The 27,074-nt window shown below is 40.5% G+C and overlaps 1 protein-coding gene across 2 annotated transcripts in view; it reads left to right on the top strand.

Annotated features, from left to right (window-relative positions):
* The window catches only part of CNOT2 (CCR4-NOT transcription complex subunit 2), a 644,096-nt gene that overhangs the window by 534,959 nt on the left and 82,063 nt on the right, over positions 1–27,074 (top strand). For both annotated transcript variants that reach the window (XM_053716789.1, XM_053716790.1), the window contains exons 11-13: positions 16,096–16,157; positions 16,258–16,307; positions 20,794–20,894. In XM_053716789.1, coding sequence (XP_053572764.1) covers positions 16,096–16,157; positions 16,258–16,307; positions 20,794–20,894 — 213 coding nt within the window. The remainder of the gene's footprint in view (positions 1–16,095; positions 16,158–16,257; positions 16,308–20,793; positions 20,895–27,074) is intronic.

Raw genomic sequence — 27,074 nt, 5'->3', positions numbered from 1 at the left:
TACTCTTCTGGAGATCCAGGAAAGGATTAAGGCTCTCAAGTTAGCAAATTCCTGAATTACAGATGCTTCCTTACAGGTTATCAAACTGGGAGCCAAAATTTCTGGTTTTGCGGTCCTAGCCCGCAGAGCCTTGTGGTTGAAGTCCTGGTCTGCGGATTGGACCTGGTTTGGCAGAAATTATCTCAGATATTACTGGAGGGAAGGTTTGTTTTCTTCCTCAAGATAAAAAGAATAAGCAGAAAGGACATCAGAGTAACTTTCGTTTCTTTCATAACTTTAAAGGCAAGTCTTCCTCCCCTTCCTCCAAGCAAGATCAAGCCAAGACTTCCTGGAAGCCCAACCAGTCCTTGAATAAAGGAAAACAATCTAAAAAGCCTTCAGCTGATTCCAAGTCAGCATGAAGGGTTGGCCCCCGATCCGTGAGCAGATCTTGTAGGGGCAGACTTTCTCTCTTTTTTCCCAGGCTTGGATAAGAGATGTACCGGATCCCTGGGCGGTGGACATTGTCTCCAGGGATACAAAATAGGCTTCAAATCTTTTCCTCCCAGAGGCAGGTTTCTCTTCTCCATATTATCTGTAGACCAGATAAAAAGAGAGGCGTTCTTACATTTTGTCAAGGACCTTGCCGCCCTTGGGGTAATAGTTCCAGTTCCCTTTAAGGAAAGGGGTCTGGGATTTTACTAAAATCTGTTCGTAGTTCTCAAAAAGGAGGGAACTTTCAACCAATCCGAGATCTAAAATGTTTAAACAAGTTTCTCAGAGTGCCATCCTTCAAGATTGAGACTATACGCTCCATTCTTCCCTTGGTACAAGAGGGTCAGTTCATGACAACCATAGACCTAAAGGATGCATACCTTCATGTTCCTGAGTTTCTGAGATTCGCCTTTTTGGACAATCATTTCCAGTTCGTGGCCCTTCCATTTGGCCTTGCCACAGCTCCCAGAAGTTTTTCAAAGGTTATGAGGGCTCTTTCAGCTGTGCTTCGATCTCAGGGCATTGCAGTGCCACCTTATCTGGACGACATTCTGGTTCAGGCGCCATCTTTTCAACAAGCAGAATCTCATACGGAGATCTTGTCTTTTCTTCGATCCCACGGATGGAAGGTGAATCGGGAAAAAAGTTCTCTGGTTTCAGCTACAAGGGTCGTATTTTTGGGGACCATAATAGACTCCCTGTTAATGAATATTTTTCTGACTGAGATTTTCGACTCTTGTTTTGTCCTTCAGGCCTCTCCACGGCCGTCAGTGGCTCAATGTGTGGAGGTAATCTGTCTGATGGTGGCTTTCATGGACATTATTCCGTATGCTCGGTTCCATCTCAGACCTCTGCAGTTATGCTTGCTCAGACAATGGAACGGGGACTATACGGACCTGTCTCCGCGTGTAGATCTATATCAGGCGTCAATAGACTATCTTCCGTGGTGGCTTTCTCAGGATCATCTCTCCCAGGGTACTTGCTTCCGCAGACCCTTCTGGGTGATTGTGACCACGGATGGGGAGCAGTATGTGACTCGTTGAAGGCTCAGGGCTTATGGACCCAGGAGGAGTCAGTCCTGCCCATAAACATCTTGGAGCTGAGAGTAATCTTCAATGCTCTTCTGGCCTGGCCTTAGTTAGCCTTAGCCCGATTTATCAGATTCCAGTCGGACAACATAACCTCAGTGGCCTACATTAACCACCAGGGGGGAACTCAGAGTTCCTTGGCCATGACAGAGGTGGCCCGAATTATTCAGTGGGTGGAGACCCACAACTGCTGTTTTTCTGTGATCCACATCCCAGGAGTGGACAATTGGGAAGCAGATTTTCTGAGCAGACAGACTTTTCATCCCGGGGAGTGGGAACTTCATTCGGATGTGTTTTCCAGCTTGACCCTCAAGTGGGGGCAGCCGGAGTTGGATCTCATGGCTTCTCTTCAAAATGCCAAACTTCCGAGATACGGCTCGAGGTCAAGAGATCTGCAGGCATTTCTGATTATTGCTGTGGTAGTTCCTTGGAACTTCAGTCTAGCTTATCTGTTTCCTCTGTTCGCTAACCTTCCAAGAGTCATTGCTCGAATCCAGCAGGAGAGGGCGTCTGTAATTCGCATATCCCCGGCATGGCCTCGCAGGATTTGGTATGAAGACCTAGTGGAAATGTCATCTCTTCCACCTTGGAGACTTCCGGTGAGGAAGGACCTTCTTCTTCAGGGTCCCTTCCTTCATCCAAATCTCGTTTCGCTGAAGCTGACTGCTTGGAGATTGAACGCTTAGTTTTATCTAAGCGAGGGTTCTCAGAATCAGCCATTGAGACCTTGATTCAACCTGCGACTAGAAGGATTTACCATAAAATATGGCGTAGATATCTGTACTGGTGTGAATCCAAAGGTTTTTCGTGGAGTAAAGTTAGGATTCCCAGGAGTTTGTCTTTTCTCCAGGATGGTCTGGAGAAAGGGTTCACAGCAAGTTCCTTGAAGAAATATCTGCCCTGTCTATTTTATTTTATTGCATAAGCATCTGGCAGATGTACAATCCTTTAGTCAGGCCTTGGTCAGAATCAGGCCTGTGTTTAAACCTGTTACTTCTCCCTGGAGTCTTAATCTTGTTCTTAAAGTCCTTCAGTGGGGTCCGTTTGAGACTATGCATTCCTTAGATATTAAGATGTTATCTTGGAAGGTTTTGTTTCTTGTTGCCATTTCTTCTGCTCTGAGAGTTTCTGAGCTCTCGGCGTTAGAGTATGATTCCCCTTACCTTATCTTTCATTCTGATAAGGTGGTTCTACGTACTAAGTTCGGTTTCCTTTCTAAGGTTGTTTCGGATAGGAATATTAATCAGGAAATCCGTTGTTCCTTCCTTGTGTCCTAATCCTTCTTCTTATAGGGAGCGTTTGCTGCACAACCTAGATGTGGTGCGTGCGTTGACATTCTACTTATAGGCGACTAAGGATTTTCGCCAATCTTCTGCTTTGTTTGTCTGTTTCTCTGGGAAACGCAAGGGTCAGAAAGCTATGGCTACTTCTCTTTCACTCTGTTTAAAGAGTATAATGTGTTTGGCCTATGAGACTGCTGGTCAGCAACCTCCTGAGAAAATCACAGCTCATTCCACTAGAGCTGTCTCTTCTTCCTGGGCTTTCAAAAATGAAGCTTCTGTTGAGCAGATTTGCAAGGCTGCGACTTGGTCATCTTTGCATACTTTTTCCGAATTCTTTAAGTTTGATAGTTTTGCCTCAGCCAAGGCTTCCTTTGGGAGAAAGGTTCTTCAAGCAGTGGTACCTTCTGTTTAGTTTATCTGTCTTGTCCCTCCTTAATCATCTGTGTCCTCTAGCTTGGGTATTGATTCCCAACAGTAATTGATAATGATTCGTGAACTCACTGTGTCATTAGAAAGAAAACAAAATCTATGCTTACCTGATAAATTTATTTATTTCTTGACATGGTGAGTCCACGGCCTGCCCTGTTTTTCAGACAGTTTTTGTTATATAAACGTCAGGCACCTCTGCACCTTGTGTTGCTTCCTTTCTCTCCTTTCCCTTTGGTCAAATGACTGAGGGATTGTGGGTAAGGAGGTGATACTTAACAGCTTTGCTGTGGTACTCTTTGCCTCCTCCTGCTGGCCAGGAGTGATATTCCCCAACAGTAATTGATGATGATTTGTGGACTCACAGTGTTAAGTTTATGGTAAGCATAAATTTTGTTTTAATGATTCAGATAGGGCATGCAATTTTAAACAACTTTCCAATTCACTTTTATTATCAAATTTGCTTTGTTCTCTTGGAATGAGGCCGCTTCTTATATGAATGAATTTCAGTTTTTCAGAGCTAGATGGCGTTAGTTCATTTGTGCCATATAGATAACATTGTGCTCACGCCCGTGAAGTTACTTATGAGAGAGCACTAAAATGTAAGTCTGTCAAAAGAACTGAAATAAGGGGGAAGTTTGAAGATGCTTAGATACAAGGTAGTCACAGAGGTAAAAAGTGTAATATAACAGTGTTGGTTATTCAAAACTGGGGAATAGGTAATAAAGGGATTATCTATCTTTATAAACAACAAAGATTCTGGAGTAAACTGCCCTTTTTAACCAAAATGTAACCTGAAACCAAGATTTTCTCAACTTTGGACAAATCCAAAGACAATGTACAATATCCAGTATTGCATTTAAGACTATTTTTATTTTCTAGAATGAACCATTTATCTATCATTTACAGAGTATAATAAACCATATGTAATAACTTAAAATGTGATTCTCTTAACCCTAAAGATATAGATGCTCGATTTACATTTAAATACCATTAACAATATTTTATGAAGATAATGTAGTGCCCAAAAATTGCTACCATTTTCAAGAAATATCATTCATGTTCCTGTTCAATAAGTAAATTATCTTCCTTTTTTTAAAACAGAAGAAAATGTCTCTCAATCACCCATATTCCAGTCAACAACATTAGATATTTTCACATATGTAATATAATATTTTATCTGTAAATATGCATACCAATTACTAATTGTCCAAACACTTTTAGTAGCCAGACAGTGGTATTAGTGTGTATATATATATATGTGTATGTGTATATATATATATATATATATATATATATATATATATATATATATATATATATATATATATATATATATATATATATATATATATATATATATATATATATATATATATATATATATATATATATATATATGTATGTGTGTGTGTGTGTATGTGTGTGTATATATATATATGTGTGTATATATGTGTATATATATGTATATATGTGTGTGTGTGTATATGTGTATATATATATATTTATATATACACCCAAAAAGTTAAGAGCCAGTGGCTCCCAGGCTTTTGGGTTTATCAAGCCCTGCTCTGTTATAGAAACTAAAGTACTTTTATAGAAAACAAACCTTTATATTTAGCCAATTAAAAAAACTAATATAATTGTAAAATATACACTTACATATTATTCTAATGCTAATCTGTGCTTTAACTACATTATTATCTTTAGCATGTACTTACTGTTTTATATACATTCAAGTAAAGTTACATTTCCCAGCTGCTTGTGCGGTTGTTGTACAGCTAACTGTGAAATGAAAGGTGTGTTCTACATTTACACAGAGACATAGGAGACTGTATAGACATTTTTAGTTCTAAATAACATACCATCCATAAACTACAAATATACCCTGACACATACAGTGAGGCACATATACAAGTGATCGCTGTACATGCTAAACGGGGGGTTATTTCTATTCAAGTTAAATGCAAATAGCACACTAACATAGATGCTCGGCTTAGATGGTTAAAATACACTATCATATATTAAATAATAAATTGGCAGTTTAATTCATTTTTATGTTGCTGGGACCCCCTGGTAAGAATCAATGAAACTGCACAAGCTTCTGCCTGTGATCACCGTTTGTTCTCCGTTTTATCAATTAAATTTTCCATAAACTGAAGCTTTATTGGATAAAACATTTTGCAAACTGTGTTTTCAATTAAACACATGTATGCATTGGTTCATACATTGCTGTTTTTGTATTTCATCCTTTCTTGCTTATTTCCCCTCCCCTACACTGTTAATGACATGGTCCTCATAAACGTTTATCCAAAGTTAAAACAAATATTTTAACTTTGTATTTCTACATTTATTTCTAAAGCTAATATCTTATCGGAAATTATTGATCCATCATCTGATGCCCAAAATTTAGCATCAAGTAAAATTTGTTTGCATTTTTGGAATAAAAAGGAAATTAAAACGATTAAAGACCAGATTATGAGTGGCGCTTTAACAGTTAAGCGCAAGCGAAAGGGGGTTGTGTGTGTTTGCGCACATTGGGTTTACCGCTCTAATTACAAGTTGAAAATAAATGCAATCACTTGAATACAATTGCAATTTACGCTAGAATCATTACCCCATCCTCAGAACACTGGTTAACTGTTTTGCAAAATAAAAAAGTTGCATAAAACACATAAAAAAATACATTACAAAGTACAGTTACATTCATAATAACACTAAAATTATGGGGGGAAAAATATATTGCACAAAAAAGTTATAAATGCTCAAAGATATCAGGTGTCAGGTAAAAAAGCAGGCAATGGGCTTCAACATTGAGATATATACATGTCTAAAGATGGATATGTACAGTCATGTGAAAAAGAAAGTACACCCTATTTGAATTCTATGGTTTTTTGTATCAGGACATGATAAAAATCATCTGATCCTTAGACCTTAGCAGGTCTTAAAATTAGGTAAATACAACCTCAGATGAACAACTACACATGAGATATTATAATGTGTCATGATTTATTTAATAAAAATAAAGCCAAAATGGAGAAGCCATGTGTGAAAAATAAAGTACACCTTATGATTCAATAGCTTGTAGAACCACCTTTAGAAGCAATAACTTAAAGTAATAGTTTTCTGTTTTACTTTATCGGTCTCTTACATCGTTGTCAAGGAATTTTGACCCACTCTTTTTTACAACGTTGCTTCAGTTAATTGAGGTTAGTTTATGCACAGCTTTCTTAAAGGGACATGAAACCCAAAAAAAAGTTTTCATGATTTAGAAAGAGCATGCAATTTTAAACTACTTTCTAATTTACTTATATTATCTAATTTGCTTTATTCTCTTGATATCCTTTGCTGAAAAGGATATCTAGATAGGCTTAGTGGCTGCTGATTGGTGGCTGCACATAGATGTCTTGTGTAATTGGCTTGACTATGTGCTTTGCTATTTCTTCAATAAAGTATATCTAAATAATGAAGCGAATTAGATAATAGAAGTAAATTGGAATGCCATTTAAAATTGTATTCTCTATCTGAATCATGAAAGAAAAAAGTTGGGTTTAATGTCCCTTTAAGGTCCCGCCACAGCATTTCAATCGGGTTGAGGTCTGGACTTTGACTGGGCCATTGCAACATCTTGATTCTTTTCTTTTTCAGCCATTCTGTTGTAGATTTGCCAGTGTGCTTGGGATCACAGTCCTGTTGCATTACCCAGTTTCGGCCAAGCTTTAGCTGTTGGACAGATGGCATCACATTTGACTCTAGAATACTGGTATACAGAGAAGTTTATGGTCGACTCAATGACTGCAAGGTGCCCAGATCCTGTGGCTGCAAAACAAGCCCAAATAATCACCGCTCCACCACCTTTGCTTAACAGTTGGTATGAGGTGTTAGTGCTGACATGCTGTGTTTGGTTTTTGCCAAACATGGTGCTGTGTATTATTGCCAAACATCTCCACTTTGGTCTCATCTGTCCAAAGGGCATTGTTCTAGAAGTCTTGTGGTTTGTTCAGATGCATCTTTGGAAACCCAAGTGGTGCTGCCATGTTCTTTTTAGAGAGAAGAGGCTTTCTCCTGGCAACCTTTCCATACAAACCATACTTGTTCAGTCTTTTTTCTAATTGTACTGTCATGAACTTTAAACATTTTAACATGCTAACTGAGGCCTGTAGAGTCTGAGATTTTTTTTTGTAATTTCTCTGAGCATTGCACGGTCTAACCTTAGGGTGAATTTGTTGGGACGTCCACTCCTGGGAAGATTGGCAACTATCTTGAATGTTTTCCATTTGTGAATAATCTTTCTCACTGTAGAATGATTGACTTTAAATTGTTTAAATATGGCCTTATAACCCTTCCCAGATTGATGGGCAACAACAATTGCTTCTCTAAGATTGTTGCAGATGTCTTTTCTCCTTGGCATTGTGTTAACACACACCTGAATGCTGCAGCCCAACAAACTCCTAAACCTTCGGCTTTTATAGAGGTGGTCACAGTTCCTGACGATCAATTAATCAAGGGCATTTGATTAGCAGCACCTGGCTGCTACTTAGCCTCTTACTTCCTATGGAAGCAGTAAAGGTTTACTTAGTTTTTCACACATGGCTTCTCCATTTTGGCTTTATTTTTGTTAAAAAAATAAAAAAAAATAATGACATGATGTTATAGGTCATGTGTTGTTGTTAATCTGAGGTTGTATTTGCCTAATTTTAAGACCTACTAAGGACCAAATGATTTTTGTTATGTCCTGGTACATAAAACCATAGAATTCAAAGAGGATGTACTTTCTTTTTTTACATGACTGTATGTTTATATGTGTGTACATATGTATTTATATGTGTATAAATGTATTTACAGACATATATACACATATAAACACATATATATATATATATATATATATATACATATGTACACATATGTATATATATGTACATAATTTTATATATGTGCATTGGAGCCCTTTGCTGTCAAGTACATGAAAACATGTAAAAGAAATATACATATTTTATACATATTTAATCAAATGTTTCACTGTGTATGTACTAAATATTTCACATTCCAATGTTCTGCACATAGCAGAATGTGTTCTAAGTATTTTTAAATATATATTCCTATACATATCTGTATATATCTTGCCAAAATACCATCAGATATATAGAAATATGTATTTATGAATAAATATAACATTATGGGCTAGATTTATCAAAGGCTAGGCGAACTCTGTATGTGCTTCGCCTGTAACTGCGCCCCAGGTCGCCTCCGGAGAAGCACACGTGCGCCTGAATTCATAAAAAAAATAGATGTAACTTTGCGCAGGTGAGCTGGGGCGTAATAATGATATTTCTCCAACATTGGTGTGTCCGGTCCACGGCGTCATCCATTACTTGTGGGAAATATTCTCCCCCACAGGGAAAGGCAAGGAGAGCACACAGCAAGAGCTGTCCATATAGCTCCCCCTCTGGCTCCGCCCCCCCCCAGTCATTCTCCTTGCCGCTCTGAACAAGTAGCATCTCCACGGGGATGGTGAGGAGTTTGTGGTGTTAGTTGTAGTTTTTTATTCTTCTATCAAGAGTTTGTTATTTTAAAATAGTGCTGGCTTGTACTATTTACTCTACAACAGAAAAGTAATGAAGATTTCTGTTTAAGAGGGCTATGATTTTAGCACAAGTAACTAAAATCCATTTCTGTTACCACGCAGGACTGTTGAAACCAGAGAACTTCAGTTGGGGGTAACAGTTTGCAGACTCATCTGCTTCAGGTATGACTAGTCTCCTTCTAACAACACAGGCTAATGCTAGATGACAGTCATTTTTCCCCTCAGGGAAAACGGTAAGCCATTTTTCTTTCACCTCAGCAAAAAAGATAACAGGCTTCCCCCTTTTGATTTTTATGCTGGTAGACACTGTTAGGGGCCAAATCGATTGTTTTTTATTACAATATGATGGCAATTGAAATGTTTTATAAGCTCATATACACTTGGGGACGTTTTTTATTGATCTGGCTTGCTTTAGACACCTAAATCTAGTCAGGAAGGCCCCTTCACTCTAGTGTACTGAGGGAGGAGGCCTCATTTTGGCACTTCAGCTGCGTAGTTGATTCCAAGGCAGTGCATGCAGTTCCATGTGAGAGGGTCCTGTGGCTCAGAAAGTGACTCCAGAAGGCTTATTTCTGTGGATGGTTGACCCCTAAGGAAGGTAAAAGCTGCAGCATTGCTGTAGCAGTGATTGTGGTGTATAAAAACGGTTAAATCCAACAATTAGCTCCAGTTTGCTTGTTTTAAGAGCTAGAGTCTCCATATTTGCTGTGCAATACTTTCTAAGCATTAAGACACTGGGGTCCAAATTTCAGAAAAATCGGATATTGCCTTCATAGTTTTTTGAACATTCAGAAATAAAGTGTGTCATTTTATTATTTAAAGAGACAGTAACGTTTTTGTTTTGCATTGTTTGCCTGCCTAAATCTGTTTAACATGTCTGTGCCATCAGATAACCTATGTTCTGTGTGTGTAGAGACAAATATGGTTCCCCCTTTGAGTGTTTGTGATAATTGTGCCATAGCGTCCAAACAAAATGAGGACAGCTCTGTTACATTTCATAATGTTGCCCAAGATGATTTATCTAATGAAGGTAGTGGGGATAGTTCTACATCCTCTCCTTCTGTGTCTACACCAGCTTTGCCCGCGCAGGCGACACCTAGCGCGCCAGTGCTTATTTCTATGCAACAATTAACAGCAGTAGTGGATAATTCTATAGCAAATCTTTTATCCAAACTGCCAGCATTTCAGAGAAAGCGTGATTGTTCAGCTTTAAATACAGATAAAAGGGATGAACAATCAGACGCTGACGATGCTTTATCTATTTTACCCTCACATCAATCGGAATTGGCTGTGAGGGAAGGGCTGTCTGAGGGTGAAATTTCAGACTCAGGAAAAATTTCTCAACAGGCAGAACCTGATATAGTAGCATTTAAGTTTAAGCTAGAAAATCTCTGCGCTTTGCTAAAGGAGGTGTTGGCTACTCTGGATGACTGTGATTCTATGGTAGTACCAGAGAAGTTGTGCAAATTGGACAAATTTTTAGAGGTCCCAGTGCACGACGACGCTTTTCCAATACCCAAAAGGGTAGCGAACATAGTGGAAAAGGAGTGGGAGAAGCCAGGTGTACCCTTTGCCCCACCTCCTATATTTAAGAAAATGTTTCCCATAGTAGACCCTAGAAGGGACGCATAGCAGACGGTCCCGAAGGTTGAGGGAGCTGTTTCAACACTAGCGAAGCGCACCACTATTCCTATAGAGGACAGCTGCGTTTTCAAAGATCCTATGGATAAAAAATTGGAAGGATTGCTTAAAAAGATTTTTGTTCAGCAAGGGTTCATCCTTCAACCAGCTACGTGTGTTATTACTGTCACTTCAGCGGCGTCCTTTTGGTTCGAGGAATTAGAAAGGTCGCTCCAGAAAGAGACTTCCTATGAAGAAGTCATGGACAGAATTCACGCATTGAAATTAGCTAATTCCTTTATATTGGATGCCGCCTTTCAAATAACTAAATTGGCGGCGAAAAACTCAGGTTTTGCTATAGTAGCGCGGAGGGCGCTTTGGCTAAAATCCTGGTCGGCAGATGTGTCGTCCAAGACTAAGTTACTTAATATTCCTTTCAAGGGTAAGACCCTTTTTTGGGCTGGAATTGAAGGAAATTATTTCAGACATCACTGGGGGTAAGGGCCATGCCCTCCCACAGGATAGGCCGTTTAAGGCTAAGAACAAGTCTAATTTTCGTTCCTTTCGCAATTTCAGGAAAGGACCGGCTAATAACTCCTCTGCCGCTAGACAAGAAGGTAACGCGGCCCAGCCCAAACCCGCTTGGAAGCCCATGCAAGGCTGGAACAAGGGTAAACAGACCAAGAAACCTGCTGCTGCTACCAAGACAGCATGAAGGGGTAGCCCCCGATCCGGGACCGGATCTGGTAGGGGGCAGACTATCTCTCTTCGCTCAGGCTTGGGCAAGAGATGTTCCGGATCCCTGGGCACTAGAGAGAGTCTCCAAGGGATACCTGCTAGAGTTCAAGGGACTTCCTCCAAGGGGAAGGTTCCACATGTCTCGCTTATCTTCAGACCAGATAAAGAAACAGGCATTCTTACATTGTGTAAGAGACTTATCAAATATGGGAGTGATAAACCCAGTCCCCTCCGGGGAACAAGGTCTAGGTTTTTACTCAAACCTGTTTGTGGTTCCCAAAAAAGAGGGAACTTTCAGGCCAATTCTGGATTTAAAGATATTAAACAAGTTCCTCAGAGTTCCATCCTTCAAAATGGAAACCATTCGGACAATCTTGCCGACAATCCAGCAGGGTCAATATTTGACTACCGTGGATCTAAAGGATGCGTATCTGCATATTCCAATCCACAAAACTCATCAGTTCCTGAGGTTCGCCTTTCTGGACAAACATTACCAGTTTGTGGCTCTTCCATTCGGTTTAGCCACCACTCCCAGAATTTTCACAAAGGTGCTAGGGTCCCTTCTAGCGGTCCTAAGGCCGAGGGGCATCGCTGTAGCACCTTATCTAGACGACATCCTAATCCAAGCGTCGTCTCTTTCCAAAGCAAGGGCCCACACAGACATTGTGTTGGCTTTTCTCAGATCTCACGGGTGGAAGGTGAACATAGAAAAGAGTTCACTGTCACCGTCCACAAGGGTTCCTTTTCTGGGAACAATAATAGATTCTGTGGAAATGAAGATCTTCCTGACAGAAGTCAGAAAGCTAAAGCTTCTAAACGCTTGTCGAGTTCTTCATTCTATTCCTCAACCCTCCATAGCTCAGTGCATGGAAGTAATAGGACTAATGGTCGCAGCAATGGACGTGGTTCCTTTTGCTCGAATTCATCTAAGACCATTACAGCTGTGCATGCTCAATCAGTGGAATGGGGACTATACAGACTTGTCTCCCCAAATTCAAGTAGACCAGGTAACCAGGGACTCACTTCTCTGGTGGTTGACCCAGGATCACCTGTCTCAGGGAATGAGTTTCCGCAGACCGGAGTGGGTCATCGTCACGACCGACGCCAGCCTCTTGGGGTGGGGCGCGGTCTGGGACTCCCTGAAAGCTCAGGGCCTATGGTCTCGGGAAGAGTCGCTTCTCCCGATAAACATTTTGGAACTAAGAGCAATATTCAATGCGCTCCTGGCTTGGCCTCAGCTAGCGGAAGCCAGGTTCATAAGATTTCAGTCGGACAACATAACGACTGTTGCGTACATCAATCATCAGGGTGGAACAAAGAGTTCCCTAGCGATGAAGGAAGTAACCAAGATTATCCAATGGGCAGAGAATCACTCCTGCCATCTATCCGCTATTCACATCCCAGGAGTAGACAACTGGGAGGCGGACTATTTGAGTCGTCAGACTTTCCATCCGGGGGAGTGGAAACTCCACCCGGAGGTCTTTGCTCAGTTAACCCAATTATGGGGCATTCCAGACATGGATCTAATGGCGTCCCGTCAGAACTTCAAGATTCCTTGCTACGGGTCCAGATCCAGGGATCCCAAGGCGACTCTAGTGGATGCATTAGTGGCGCCTTGGTCGTTCAACCTAGCGTATGTGTTTCCACCGTTTCCTCTCCTTCCCAGGCTCATAGCCAGGATCAAACAGGAGAAGGCCTCAGTGATTCTGATAGCTCCTGCGTGGCCACGCAGGACTTGGTATGCAGACCTGGTGAATATGTCATCGGCTCCACCATGGAAGCTACCTTTGAGACAGGATCTTCTAGTACAAGGTCCATTCGAACATCCAAATCTAGTTTCTCTGCAGCTGACTGCTTGGAAATTGAACGCTTAATTTTATCCAAGCGTGGGTTTTCGAATTCTGTGATAGATACTCTGGTCCAAGCCAGAAAACCTGTGACTAGAAAGATTTACCATAAAATATGGAAAAAATATATCTGCTGGTGTGAATCCAAGGGATTCTCCTGGAGTAAGATTAAAATTCCAAAGATTCTCTCCTTTCTCCAAGAAGGTTTGGATAAAGGGTTGTCAGCTAGTTCTCTAAAAGGACAGATTTCTGCTTTATCTGTCTTGTTACACAAACGACTGGCAGCTGTGCCAGATGTACAAGCTTTTGTTCAGGCTTTGGTTAGAATCAAGCCTGTTTACAGACCCATGACTCCTCCTTGGAGTCTAAATTTAGCTCTTTCAGTTCTTCAAGGGGTTCCGTTTGAACCTTTACATTCCATAGATATTAAGTTATTATCTTGGAAAGTTCTATTTTTGGTTGCTATTTCTTCTGCTAGAAGAGTTTCTGAATTATCTGCTTTGCAATGTAATCCACCCTATCTGGTTTTCCATTCAGATAAGGTTGTTTTGCGTACTAAGCCTGGTTTTCTTCCAAAAGTTGTTTCCAACAAGAATATTAACCAGGAAATAGTTGTTCCTTCTCTGTGTCCGAATCCAGTTTCAAAGAAGGAACGTTTGTTACACAATTTAGATGTTGTTCGTGCTTTAAAGTTCTACTTAGAAGCAACAAAAGATTTTAGACAAACCTCATCTTTGTTTGTCGTTTACTCTGGTAAGAGGAGAGGTCAAAAAGCTACTGCTACCTCTCTCTCTTTCTGGCTGAAAAGCATTATCCGATTGGCTTATGAGACTGCCGGACGGCAACCTCCTGACCGAATCACAGCTCACTCTACTAGGGCTGTGGCTTCCACTTGGGCCTACAAGAACGAGGCTTCTGTTGATCAGATATGTAAGGCAGCGACTTGGTCCTCTCTGCACACTTTTGCCAAATTCTACAAATTTGATACTTATGCTTCTTCGGAGGCTATTTTTGGGAGAAAGGTTTTGCAAGCCGTGGTGCCTTCCGTTTAGGTAACCTGATTTGCTCACTCCCTTCATCCGTGTCCTAAAGCTTTGGTATTGGTTCCCACAAGTAATGGATGACGCCGGGGACCGGACACACCAATGTTGGAGAAAACAGAATTTACGCTTACCTGATAAATTACTTTCTCCAACGGTGTGTCCGGTCCACGGCCCGCCCTGGTTTCCTAATCAGGTTAAAAAAAAAATTCTTTATACACTATAGTCACCACGGCACCCTATAGTTTCTCCTTATTCTCCTAACCGTCGGTCGAATGACTGGGGGGCGGAGCCAGAGGGGGAGCTATATGGACAGCTCTTGCTGTGTGCTCTCCTTGCCTTTCCCTGTGGGGGAGAATATTTCCCACAAGTAATGGATGACGCCGTGGACCGGACACACCGTTGGAGAAAGTAATTTATCAGGTAAGCATAAATTCTGTTTTTTCGCCTGTCGGAAAAAAGCATTTACTCCCTATTTATCACAGTACATCCCTATAAATATTTACGCCGCCATGTTTTGATTATTAAAAAAGCGTTTTTTAGGTAACTATTTAGCTTATATTTATATTATATAATGTTTCTGTGCTGTTTTTGCCATATGTTGATAATTTAAGATCGCAAAATATAAATATATATATATAAAACTGTTGGTACCCATATGCGCCTGTGAAAGCGCAAATTTCTGGCAATTACAGTCTCTTCTTGGCGCTGAGCCTTTAAAAAATTTGTTAAAAGAAGAAAGTACTGCATCACAAGTTGTAAAAGCATGTATTATAATGGTGTTCGCCTCAGTCTGTATGGCGAAATATACAACACGCAATTGAAGCCGAAATTTCAGTTCCCTATCGGCGCAAAGTAATGATAAATAAGAAACCGGGCGTATTTGTTGGTCGGGCTGTTAAATAACGCCTATTACTAATGTATATTGTTACACTCAGGAGCGCTCCTGTGCGCCTAGTCAAATGCAAGCGATGTGCGAAGAAGTTTCTTTCAGATTTGCCAATTATAGGCGCAGAGTGCTTTGATGAATATGACTATCAGTTTGTATGCGATATTTTGGACAGAATTAAAGGAGAATGGCTTTGATAAATTTACCCCTATATATTATGCTATGTGAAGAACATTGGAATGTGAAATATTAATGTTTTCATGTTGGGTTTGCACACTTGAGAATATGCGATCGTGTTTGTGTGCGAGTAGGGTGATTTTTTTTTCCCCCACTTGTATTGCGCGTGCGATGTTCTAAGTTCGGCTTTTTACGCGATTTGGTTTAGCGTGCGAGCGAAAACGGTTTACTTTCAACTTGTATTAAGAGTGATACCCAATGCACACAAAAAGCTTACTTCTAGCAGAGTTAATGCTCGAGCGGTAGCATTAAAGAGACATTAAACACTTTGAGATGGTAATATAAAATGTTAAATTTGAATCTATAAAAAAAAAACTACAATATACTTTCCGTTTTTATTTTGTCCCCTTTTCCTGTAATTCCATTTAGAAATTGTGAGCATTTTAGTTCCTCATTGAAATAGAAGTACAGAAAACTTATAGTCCACATAGCCGTTGGCTGCACACTGTAGTGAGCTATTTATTACAGTCCCTATTTGGCTGCAGCAGAGAAAGCAACCTAAGTTACAACATGCCCATTTCTATTGTTTTATAGACATTCAAATTTACACTTATTTGTTCACTATTCAAACAACTAATTACATTTTTAAAAAACTACATCTACATTTTATTAACAGACTGCATCATTCTATCTAGAATTTATTTAGTGATTAATGTCCCTTTTAAATACCGTTCCACTTGTAATCTGGCTCTAAATGTAAAATGATAATGGTAAGAAGGTACTAACAAATCTTATTTAAAAAAAAGTCATATATAAAATAGTATCATTATTAGTTTTGATCTACTTTCATCTTTTTTTTTCTTTTTTAACTTTAGGAATTTGTTTGTAGTTAGATCTTAAGTTCTGTTATTTTGTTTTGTCCTCAGAAATCTTTATCCAAAATTTGCATCACCGTGGGCATCTTCGCCTTGTCGACCACAAGATATAGGTATAAAAAAATAGCTAAATGTATTGTATATTGCTGTCAAATACAGTAAAAGCAAATGGAGTTGTTTTTCAAGTCTTTCTGATTTTGTCCCTTTGTTTAGATTTCCACGTCCCTTCTGAATACTTAACAAATATTCACATTAGAGATAAGGTAAGTTGTATTTTTTTGTTTTTATTTTAATTATATATATTTTTAATATTGGAATACTGTTAATGTATGTATGATACAGAAAGCATGAAACATTGTTTGCTTTTTTGGGTTTATTTTTGTAAATGATATAGCTGCTTTGCTAATTGAAGCCTAAATCCATTGTTGTCAAGAACATGCCTATATAAATGGACTTAGCCTGCAGAAATAGCAGAACATTTTATTATTGCACTATCGCTTGCATATAATTAACATAACATTTTCTTTTTGCACTTTTATGACCTTTTAAGTCTGAATGAAACATAATCATATACAATTGTGAATTTCAGAGCTATGAATAGTTGTGAGTGCATACTGTAGTACTTAAAGGGAATTCTGGTACCGTTTGAAATGTTCAGGGGTGCATTTCATAGTGTGCTAAAAAAAAATTGCAGTACCCTTGTTTAAGCAAAAGTGCTTCTAGTAAATGTTATCACTACTTTCGAAATAACTGTGCATGTGACCTGCAGAGATTACAGTAGGCCATGTGCTGGTCCATTTCTTTATCAGCTATGCTTAGAGTACCATTGGGTGATCAGCAATGTGATGTTGCTGGAAATCAAAGGATGCATGGTAATGGCAGTGCAGTGCAGCCTCTGGGCCAATGCCTGTAGGTTACATTCACAGTGAAAGTTCTACTACAAAGCTGCTCAAATACTGGGAGCAAGAAAGCCATTGCTCTTACATTTTTATCTATGTCTGGTACAGCTACACACTATGCAGTGATTGCTTAGAGAAAGCTCTAATGGCCACAGGGAAATTAGAGAAACGTATCATATTATATACTTGTTAAAGATAAACCCCACAACCAAAGATAACATACATTTGTTCAGAACATAGTCTTCTTTTCATAAAACAGTAAATTCCTTTATTTTAGAGTTAATAATGTATACAGTTAATGGTGTATACTTGTTCTCTCTGATTACCTGTGTAATCCTGCTATAGCCCTTTTGTGTCAGATGGGTGTCCCGTTGAGAAAGAATAGGCAGCATTTTAGATGGTTCAGTGCATGACCAAACTCAGCTCGTCACAAAATATAAGAGACTAGATTGTTTTTAGGACTACTTCATTTACATTATTTACCTAAGTTTGGGTCCCATTGAAATCTCTTACAGTTTATCCTTGATGATTTCAATGATTTTGGTCAGTGTAAATTGTATTCAGTTATATATTTCTAATGGTAGTGAGAGTCCATGGTCCTTACTTTTATAAATTACATTACCTGGCCACCAGGAGGAGGCAAGGAACACCCTACACCAGAGGTTTAAAGGGACATAATAGTCATAATTAGACTTTCATGATCCAGACAGAGCATACAATTTTAAACAAATTTGCATTTTACTTCTATTATTTAATTTGCTTCCTTCTCTTGTTATCCTTTGCTGAAAGGTTTATCTATGTAAGCTCAGCAGCAGCAAAGAACCAAGGTTCTAGCTGCTGATTGGTGGCTGCATATATATTCCGATTGTCAATGGCTCACCCATGCGTTCAGTTAGAAACCAGTAGTGCATTGCTGCTACTTCAACAAATGATACCAAGAGAATTTATCAAATTTGATAATAGAAGTAAACTGGAAAGTTGTTTAAAATTGTATGTTCTACCTAAATCATGACAGAAATTTATTGGGTTTCATGTCCCTTTAACTATCGCTCCTACTTCCCCCTCCTTTCCAGTATTTGTTTGCCTAGTCACGGAGTAGGGATGGATTGAGATGCTGTTAATTATATGAATATCCTCAGCTATGCTCCTTCAATGGATGGTTCCTGGAAGAGAAGGGGTTTTGAAGGGTGCTGTTTGTGCAGATTTTATTCTCCTTGTTGGAATTGAGTCACAAACTAGCCATGGGTGTTGCAGGGTAGTACCTTTGCATCCCCCCTTTGGTCAGAAATTGCACGTCTTCCCACACCTGTCCTCAGTCTGTTTCAGGTCATGACAGGGCTGGAAAGACAGTGCAGGTGAGAACTCTCTGTGGGGGTAAGTACTTGCCTTTTGGGCTCTGTCTGTTCCTATAATGGCACTTAGTATTGGGAGGTTACTTGTCTGCAGGAACAGTCCAGATTCCTCCCTCTATGTATCCGCCTGTTACTACTCACGGCTGATGCTCTGTATGTAGTGCATGTGCGGGGGGGCTGCATATGGTAAAGTCTTATATTTTATTTATCCCTATTTGGGAACCTATCTGCACCCCCTTTTGTGTATTCCGGGGTGTGTGGGGTTATTTTGCTCCAAGTTCTGTCCGCTTGAGTTCTATCATCCTCCTCTGGATGCGGACGGCAATGGTCTCAGCGCTCCAACGTGATCTGACTAGCTTGGAGCGCTGAGGTCTGGCATCACGCTGTACATTTGGTTCTGAATGAGAGACGGAGCATATCTCTGGCGCACTTTCTCTCCGATCTCCATGCTGAGGGAAGTACTTCAAGTGGCTGTTGATGCAGCGGCTTGCTCCTCTGCCAATCGTGGCAACTTTCTTTTCCCTTTGGACTCTGGTATCAGGACTTTTACACCAGATACCAGGTGCCGTTATTAAAATTATATGACTAGTAGTTTTATTTTGTGCACATACTATTGGTACTAGTGTTTGGAAAAATTATTTGCTATCACTCAATACTCAGACATAAAGGGAAATTTCCTTTTTAGTGTGTGCATTCTACTTATGGAGATGGGCCAATCTAGGGCTGAAGCCATTAGGCAGGATTGTCAGGAGGGTGATTCCTCAAACATTTTTCCTCCTGATAAATGCTTATTGTGTACATTTTCCATGGTATGCCCTCCAGCTCAACTTTGTGAGTCCTGTCTGGCATCGGTTCTACAGAACCGTTCTCAAGACCCAGGTCCAGCACCTAGATCGGATCTTCCACCAGTATTTGTCACTCACAAGGCTGTGGCTGAATTTGCTCCTCAGTTTAAGGCACAGCTTCAGTCATTGGTTACTGAGGCTATTGCTGCTATCCCCCCCCCCCCGGCAGGTGAGCGCAAGCGTAAACTAAAGCATACTTCAAGCTCAAAGGGGTTTCTCTGAGTCTGTAATTGATACCTTAATTCAGGCTTGTAAGCCTAGTACCTAGGATTTTGCAATTCCTGCAAAAGGGATTGGATCAGGGTCTGTCAGCTCGTTCTCTTAAGGGTCAGAGTTCTGCCATTTTCGTTCCTAGTTTATAGGAAGTTAGCCCGTTTTACCTGATATTCTGTCCTTTTTTCCAGGCTCTAGTCAGAATCAGACCTGTTTTCAAGACTATTTCTCCCCCTTGGAATCTTAATTTGGTTCTTGGTTTTTCAATCGCCTCCATTTGAGTAAATGCTTTTGTCGGATATTAAATTATCTTGGAAGTTGTTGTTTCTTTTGGCGATCTTTTCTGCCAGGAGAGTTTCTGAATTATCTTCTCTTTCGACAGTTCATCCATACTTTATTTTTCATCAGGACAAGGAGGTTTTACGTACGGTAACTTTTTATTTTTTATTTTTTTAACCAAAGGTGGTCTCTACTGAAATTATTGTTCATTTTCTTTGCCCAGTTTGGATGTTGTTTGAGCTCTAAAATTTTATTTACAAGCTAAGATTTTCGTCAATCTTCCAGTTTATTTTTTTTTGCGTGCTGGTAAACGGAAGGGTCAAAAGGCTACTGCAGTATCCTTGTCTTTTTGTTTGAGGAGTTTGATTTGTATGGCTTACCTGGAAGCGGGTCAGCAACCACCCACTATAATTACTGCTCAGTTTCCTCTTCCTGGGCCTTTAAGAATGAGGCTTCTGTGGTACAGATATGCAAGGCAGTGACTTGGTCATCTTTGCATACTTTTACCAAATGTTATCATTTTGACGTTTTAGCCTCGACTGAAGCAGCTTCTGGCAGAAAGGTTCTTCAGGTGGGGGTTTCTTCTATTTGAAGGCCTGCCTTTTGTTCTCCTTTATTCTCCCACCCGTCCTTTCCTTTTTTTGTGGACTCCACAGCTTGGATATTGGTTCCTAAAAGTAATAACCGTGGACTACTATTAGAAAGAAAACATAATTTATTATTATCTGATAAGTTCATTTCTTTCTTGGTAGTGAGAGTCCATGGACCCGTCCATGATTTTGTTTCTTCTTGGTGTCGGCAGTCCTTGTTCGCATTTCATTACCCTAAGATCTTTCCTACTTTCTACATCCCTCATCTATCTAACAATACTGGGAGGAATGATGAAGTAGTAGGGATAGTTAAAACTCTGGTGTAGAGTGTTCTTTGCCTCCGTCTGGTGGCCAGGTGATGTAATTCACAAAAGTTAGAACCGCAGACTCTCATCACAAAGAAAAAATGTATGTATCAGGTAAGAATACATTTTTTAAGCAGACGTGGAAATTTGTTCTTGACTTCTTGTCCTCATTTTTATAGTGGTTTTGTTTTGTTCATTTAAGGTACTGAAGTTTATGAAAACAATGACTTGAAAATGTTTAATAATATCATTTTCTTTTTGCTCAGTTGGCTGCAATAAAACTCGGTCGATATGGAGAAGACCTGCTATTCTATCTATACTACATGAACGGTGGCGACGTTTTACAGCTTTTAGCAGCAGTGGAGCTGTATGTTAATATAGATTTTCTCTTTTTATAAAAACTGTTAATGACGCATGTTCAAGCAGTTTGAAATGTGTTTATTTTACTGCCATTTTCACTTGAGTTACATACCATAATAGTGATTTTAGTAGCTATTAGGAATGGTGTGATAAAGCAAGGCAGCAAACTTTCCCAATTGCAGTGTTAGACAGGCAGCCACACAAAAAAAAACAATTTAGGAATTCTCATGCATCAGATTCTCTGCAGAAGGGATATTGTGTCAGCTGCGCTTTTACATGCTTACTTGTTGTCTTTGGGAAAAAATTGATTTCTGTTTGTTTGGGGATTTGAAACCTTGTTACTCTTCGCCCTTAAATAATTTTGTTCCTGCATGAAGACTGTACTTAGCAGTAACCAGCATTATATTCTGCGTCTTCTTTCTTCATTCTCACTTCTTTCCAGTAAGATTTAATATTACAATGAATTTAATGTCCTTTCCAAACCACTCTCTTTAAAAAAAAAAAAAAAAAAAAAATTATATATTTATATTAAAAAAGGGCTAAAGCAGTGCCTGCAAAAATATTATTGACTGCCATTTTTCTTAAGCTGCTGTCATACTCTAACCTCACACCTTACCTGTTTATTTAGCAAGATTTAAATCATAAATTACCCTGGTTAGGGCTGAACTTACTTGAAAGCCTGGTAAATAAGGAAAAGCTGCAACTAAAGCAGGGGCACTATCATTTTAAAAGAAAGTTCTACCAATAAGCAAAGGATAGATTTTATACACATATTTATAATATCATATGATGTTAAAACAACATTCAGTTTATTATGTTAAATGGCACACGTCATTCTAAATGAAATACCAATATGACTAAAAGCACAAATAACACTATAGCTCATCTTCTAGAGCTTCTCATAAAAATCCAACTTTAGAACCTCTATAGTCCTCTAGCAATGAGCGGATTAACAGCAGCAGCTGGTGTAAAGCCTGTTACGGCAACAGATAATCCAGCGTCACACACATGTACTGTCACAGGAGAGAAGCTGCTACAAAAGTCCTTGGCCTTGGTAAGGGCTTGTTGCCAGCTGCATGTGCACTAAAAAATAATTTCTCCAACATAGGTGTGTCCGGTCCACGGCGTCATCCTTACTTGTGGGATATTCTCTTCCCCAACAGGAAATGGCAAAGAGCCCAGCAAAGCTGGTCACATGATCCCTCCTAGGCTCCGCCTACCCCAGTCATTCTCTTTGCCGTTGTACAGGCAACATCTCCACGGAGATGGCTTAGAGTTTTTTAGTGTTTAACTGTAGTTTTTATTATTCAATCAAGAGTTTGTTATTTTAAAATAGTGCTGGTATGTACTATTTACTCTGAAACAGAAAAGAGATGAAGATTTCTGTTTGTAAGAGGAAAATGATTTTAGCAACCGTTACTAAAATCGATGGCTGTTCCACACAGGACTGTTGAGAGGAATTAACTTCAGTTGGGGGAACAGTGAGCAGACTTTTGCTGCTTGAGGTATGACACATTCTAACAAGACGATGTAATGCTGGAAGCTGTCATTTTCCCTATGGGATCCGGTAAGCCATTTTTATTACAGAGTAAATAAGGGCTTCACAAGGGCTTGTTAAGACTGTAGACATTTTCTGGGCTAAATCGATTCATATATAAACATATTTAGCCTTGAGGAATCATTTAATCTGGGTATTTTTGTAAAATAATATCGGCAGGCACTGTTTTAGACACCTTATTCTCTAGGGGCTTTCCCTAATCATAGGCAGAGCCTCATTTTCGCGCCGGTATTGCGCACTTGTTTTTGAGAAGCATGACATGCAGTCGCATGTGTGAGGAGCTCTGATACATAAAAAAGACTTTCTGAAGGCGTCATTTGGTATCGTATTCCCCTTTGGGCTTGGTTGGGTCTCAGCAAAGCAGATACCAGGGACTGTAAAGGGGTTAAAGATAAAAACGGCTCCGGTTCCGTTATTTTAAGGGTTAAAGCTTCCAAATTTGGTGTGCAATACTTTTAAGGCTTTAAGACACTGTGGTGAAATTTTGGTGAATTTTGAACAATTCCTTCATACTTTTTCGCAATTGCAGTAATAAAGTGTGTTCAGTTTAAAATTTAAAGTGACAGTAACGGTTTTATTTTAAAACGTTTTTTGTACTTTGTTATCAAGTTTATGCCTATTAACATGTCTGAACTACCAGATAGACTGTGTTCTGAATGTGGGGAAGCCAAGGTTCCTTCTCATTTAAATAGATGTGATTTATGTGACACTGAAAATGATGCCCAAGATGATTCCTCAAGTGAGGGGAGTAAGCATGGTACTGCATCATTCCCTCCTTCGTCTACACCAGTCTTGCCCACTCAGGAGGCCCCTAGTACATCTAGCGCGCCAATACTCCTTACTATGCAACAATTAACGGCTGTAATGGATAATTCTATCAAAAACATTTTAGCCAAAATGCCCACTTATCAGCGTAAGCGCGACTGCTCTGTTTTAGATACTGAAGAGCATGAGGACGCTGATGATAATGGTTCTGATATGCCCCTACACCAGTCTGAGGGGGCCAGGGAGGTTTTGTCTGAGGGAGAAATTTCAGATTCAGGGAAAATTTCTCAACAAGCTGAACCCGATGTGATTACATTTAAATTTAAGTTGGAACATCTCCGCGCTCTGCTTAAGGAGGTGTTATCCACTCTGGATGATTGTGAGAATTTGATCATCCCAGAGAAACTATGTAAAATGGACAAGTTCCTAGAGGTCCCGGGGCCCCCAGAAGCTTTTCCTATACCCAAGCGGGTGGCGGACATTGTAAATAAAGAATGGGAAAGGCCCGGTATACCTTTCGTCCCTCCCCCCATATTTAAAAAATTGTTTCCCATGGTCGACCCCAGAAAGGACTTATGGCAGACAGTCCCCAAGGTCGAGGGGGCGGTTTCTACTTTAAACAAACGCACCACTATACCCATAGAAGATAGTTGTGCTTTCAAAGATCCTATGGATAAAAAATTAGAAGGTTTGCTTAAAAAGATGTTTGTTCAGCAAGGTTACCTTCTACAACCAATTTCATGCATTGTCCCTGTCACTACAGCCGCGTGTTTCTGGTTCGATGAGCTAGAAAAGGCGATCGATAGTGATTCTCCTCCTTATGAGGAGATTATGGACAGAATCCGTGCTCTCAAATTGGCTAATTCTTTCACCCTAGACGCCACTTTGCAATTGGCTAGGTTAGCGGCGAAAAATTCTGGGTTTGCTATTGTGGCGCGCAGAGCGCTTTGGTTGAAATCTTGGTCAGCGGATGCGTCTTCCAAGAACAAATTGCTTAACATTCCTTTCAAGGGGAAAACGCTGTTTGGCCCTGACTTGAAAGAGATTATCTCTGATATCACTGGGGGTAAGGGCCACGCCCTTCCTCAGGATAGGTCTTTCAAGGCCAAAAATAAACCTAATTTTCGTCCCTTTCGTAGAAACGGACCAGCCCCAAGTGCTACGTCCTCTAAGCAAGAGGGTAATACTTCTCAAGCCAAGCCAGCCTGGAGACCAATGCAAGGCTGGAACAAGGGAAAGCAGGCCAAGAAGCCTGCCACTGCTACCAAGACAGCATGAAATGTTGGCCCCCGATCCGGGACCGGATCTGGTGGGGGGCAGACTCTCTCTCTTCGCTCAGGCTTGGGCAAGAGATGTTCTGGATCCTTGGGCACTAGAAATAGTCTCCCAAGGTTATCTTCTGGAATTCAAGGGGCTTCCCCCAAGGGGGAGGTTCCACAGGTCTCAATTGTCTTCAGACCACATAAAGAGACAGGCATTCTTACATTGTGTAGAAGACCTGTTAAAAATGGGAGTGATTCATCCTGTTCCATTAGGAGAACAAGGGATGGGGTTCTACTCCAATCTGTTCGTAGTTCCCAAAAAAGAGGGAACGTTCAGACCAATCTTGGATCTCAAGATCCTAAACAAGTTTCTCAAGGTTCCATCGTTCAAAATGGAAACTATTCGAACAATTCTTCCTTCCATCCAGGAAGGTCAATTCATGACCACGGTGGATTTAAAGGATGCGTATCTACATATTCCTATCCACAAGGAACATCATCGGTTCCTAAGGTTCGCATTCCTGGACAAGCATTACCAGTTCGTGGCACTTCCTTTCGGATTAGCCACTGCTCCAAGGATTTTCACAAAGGTACTAGGGTCCCTTCTAGCGGTACTAAGACCAAGGGGCATTGCAGTAGTACCTTACTTGGACGACATTCTGATTCAAGCGTCGTCCCTTCCTCAAGCAAAGGCTCACACGGACATAGTCCTGGCCTTTCTCAGATCTCACGGATGGAAAGTGAACGTAGAAAAGAGTTCTCTATCTCCGTCAACAAGGGTTCCCTTCTTGGGAACAATAATAGACTCCTTAGAAATGAGGATTTTTCTGACAGAGGCCAGAAAAACAAAACTTCTAAACTCTTGTCAAACACTTCATTCCGTTCCTCTTCCTTCCATAGCGCAGTGCATGGAAGTAATAGGTTTGATGGTAGCGGCAATGGACATAGTTCCTTTTGCGCGCATTCATCTAAGACCATTACAACTGTGCATGCTCAGTCAGTGGAATGGGGACTATACAGACTTGTCTCCGAGGACCAGAGACTCACTCCGTTGGTGGCTGTCCCTGGACAACCTGTCACAAGGGATGACCTTCCGCAGACCAGAGTGGGTCATTGTCACGACCGACGCCAGTCTGATGGGCTGGGGCGCGGTCTGGGGACCCCTGAAAGCTCAGGGTCTTTGGTCTCGGGAAGAATCTCTTCTACCGATAAATATTCTGGAACTGAGAGCGATATTCAATGCTCTCAAGGCTTGGCCTCAGCTAGCAAAGGCCAAGTTCATACGGTTTCAATCAGACAACATGACGACTGTTGCGTACATCACCCATCAGGGGGGAACAAGGAGTTCCCTGGCGATGGAAGAAGTGACCAAAATCATTCAATGGGCGGAGACTCACTCCTGCCACCTGTCTGCAATCCACATTCCAGGAGTGGAAAATTGGGAAGCGGATTTTCTGAGTCGTCAGACATTACATCCGGGGGAGTGGGAACTCCATCCGGAAATCTTTGCCCAAATTACTCAATTGTGGGGCATTCCAGACATGGATCTGATGGCCTCTCGTCAGAACTTCAAGGTTCCTTGCTACGGGTCCAGATCCAGGGATCCCAAGGCGACTCTAGTAGATGCACTAGTAGCACCTTGGACCTTCAAACTAGCTTATGTATTCCCGCCGTTTCCTCTCATCCCCAGGCTGGTAGCCAGGATCAATCAGGAGAGGGCGTTGGTGATCTTGATAGCTCCTGCGTGGCCACGCAGGACTTGGTATGCAGATCTGGTGAATATGTCATCGGCTCCACCATGGAAGCTACCTTTGAGACGAGACCTTCTTGTTCAAGGTCCGTTCGAACATCCGAATCTGGTCTCACTCCAGCTGACTGCTTGGAGATTGAACGCTTGATCTTATCAAAACGAGGGTTCTCAGATTCTGTTATTGATACTCTTGTTCAGGCCAGAAAGCCTGTAACTAGAAAAATTTACCACAAAATATGGAAAAAATATATCTGTTGGTGTGAATCTAAAGGATTCCCTTGGAACAAGGTAAAGATTCCTAAGATTCTATCCTTTCTTCAAGAAGGATTGGAGAAAGGATTATCGGCAAGTTCCTTGAAGGGACAGATTTCTGCCTTGTCTGTGTTACTTCACAAAAAGCTGGCAGCTGTGCCAGATGTTCAAGCCTTTGTTCAGGCTCTGGTTAGAATCAAGCCTGTTTACAAACCTTTGACTCCTCCTTGGAGTCTCAACTTAGTTCTTTCAGTTCTTCAGGGGGTTCCGTTTGAACCCTTGCATTCCGTTGATATTAAGTTATTATCTTGGAAAGTTTTGTTTTTGGTTGCAATTTCTTCTGCTAGAAGAGTTTCAGAATTATCTGCTCTGCAGTGTTCTCCTCCTTATCTGGTTTTCCATGCAGATAAGGTGGTTTTACGTACTAAACCTGGTTTTCTTCCGAAAGTTGTTTCTAACAAAAACATTAACCAGGAGATAGTCGTGCCTTCTTTGTGTCCGAATCCAGTTTCAAAGAAGGAACGTTTGTTGCACAATTTGGATGTTGTTCGCGCTCTAAAATTCTATTTAGATGCTACAAAGGATTTTAGACAAACATCT

Source organism: Bombina bombina, chromosome 6 (genome assembly GCF_027579735.1).
Source record: "Bombina bombina isolate aBomBom1 chromosome 6, aBomBom1.pri, whole genome shotgun sequence".
NCBI classification, from domain to species: domain Eukaryota; kingdom Metazoa; phylum Chordata; class Amphibia; order Anura; family Bombinatoridae; genus Bombina; species Bombina bombina.
This window is presented reverse-complemented; position numbering and strand designations above follow the sequence as displayed.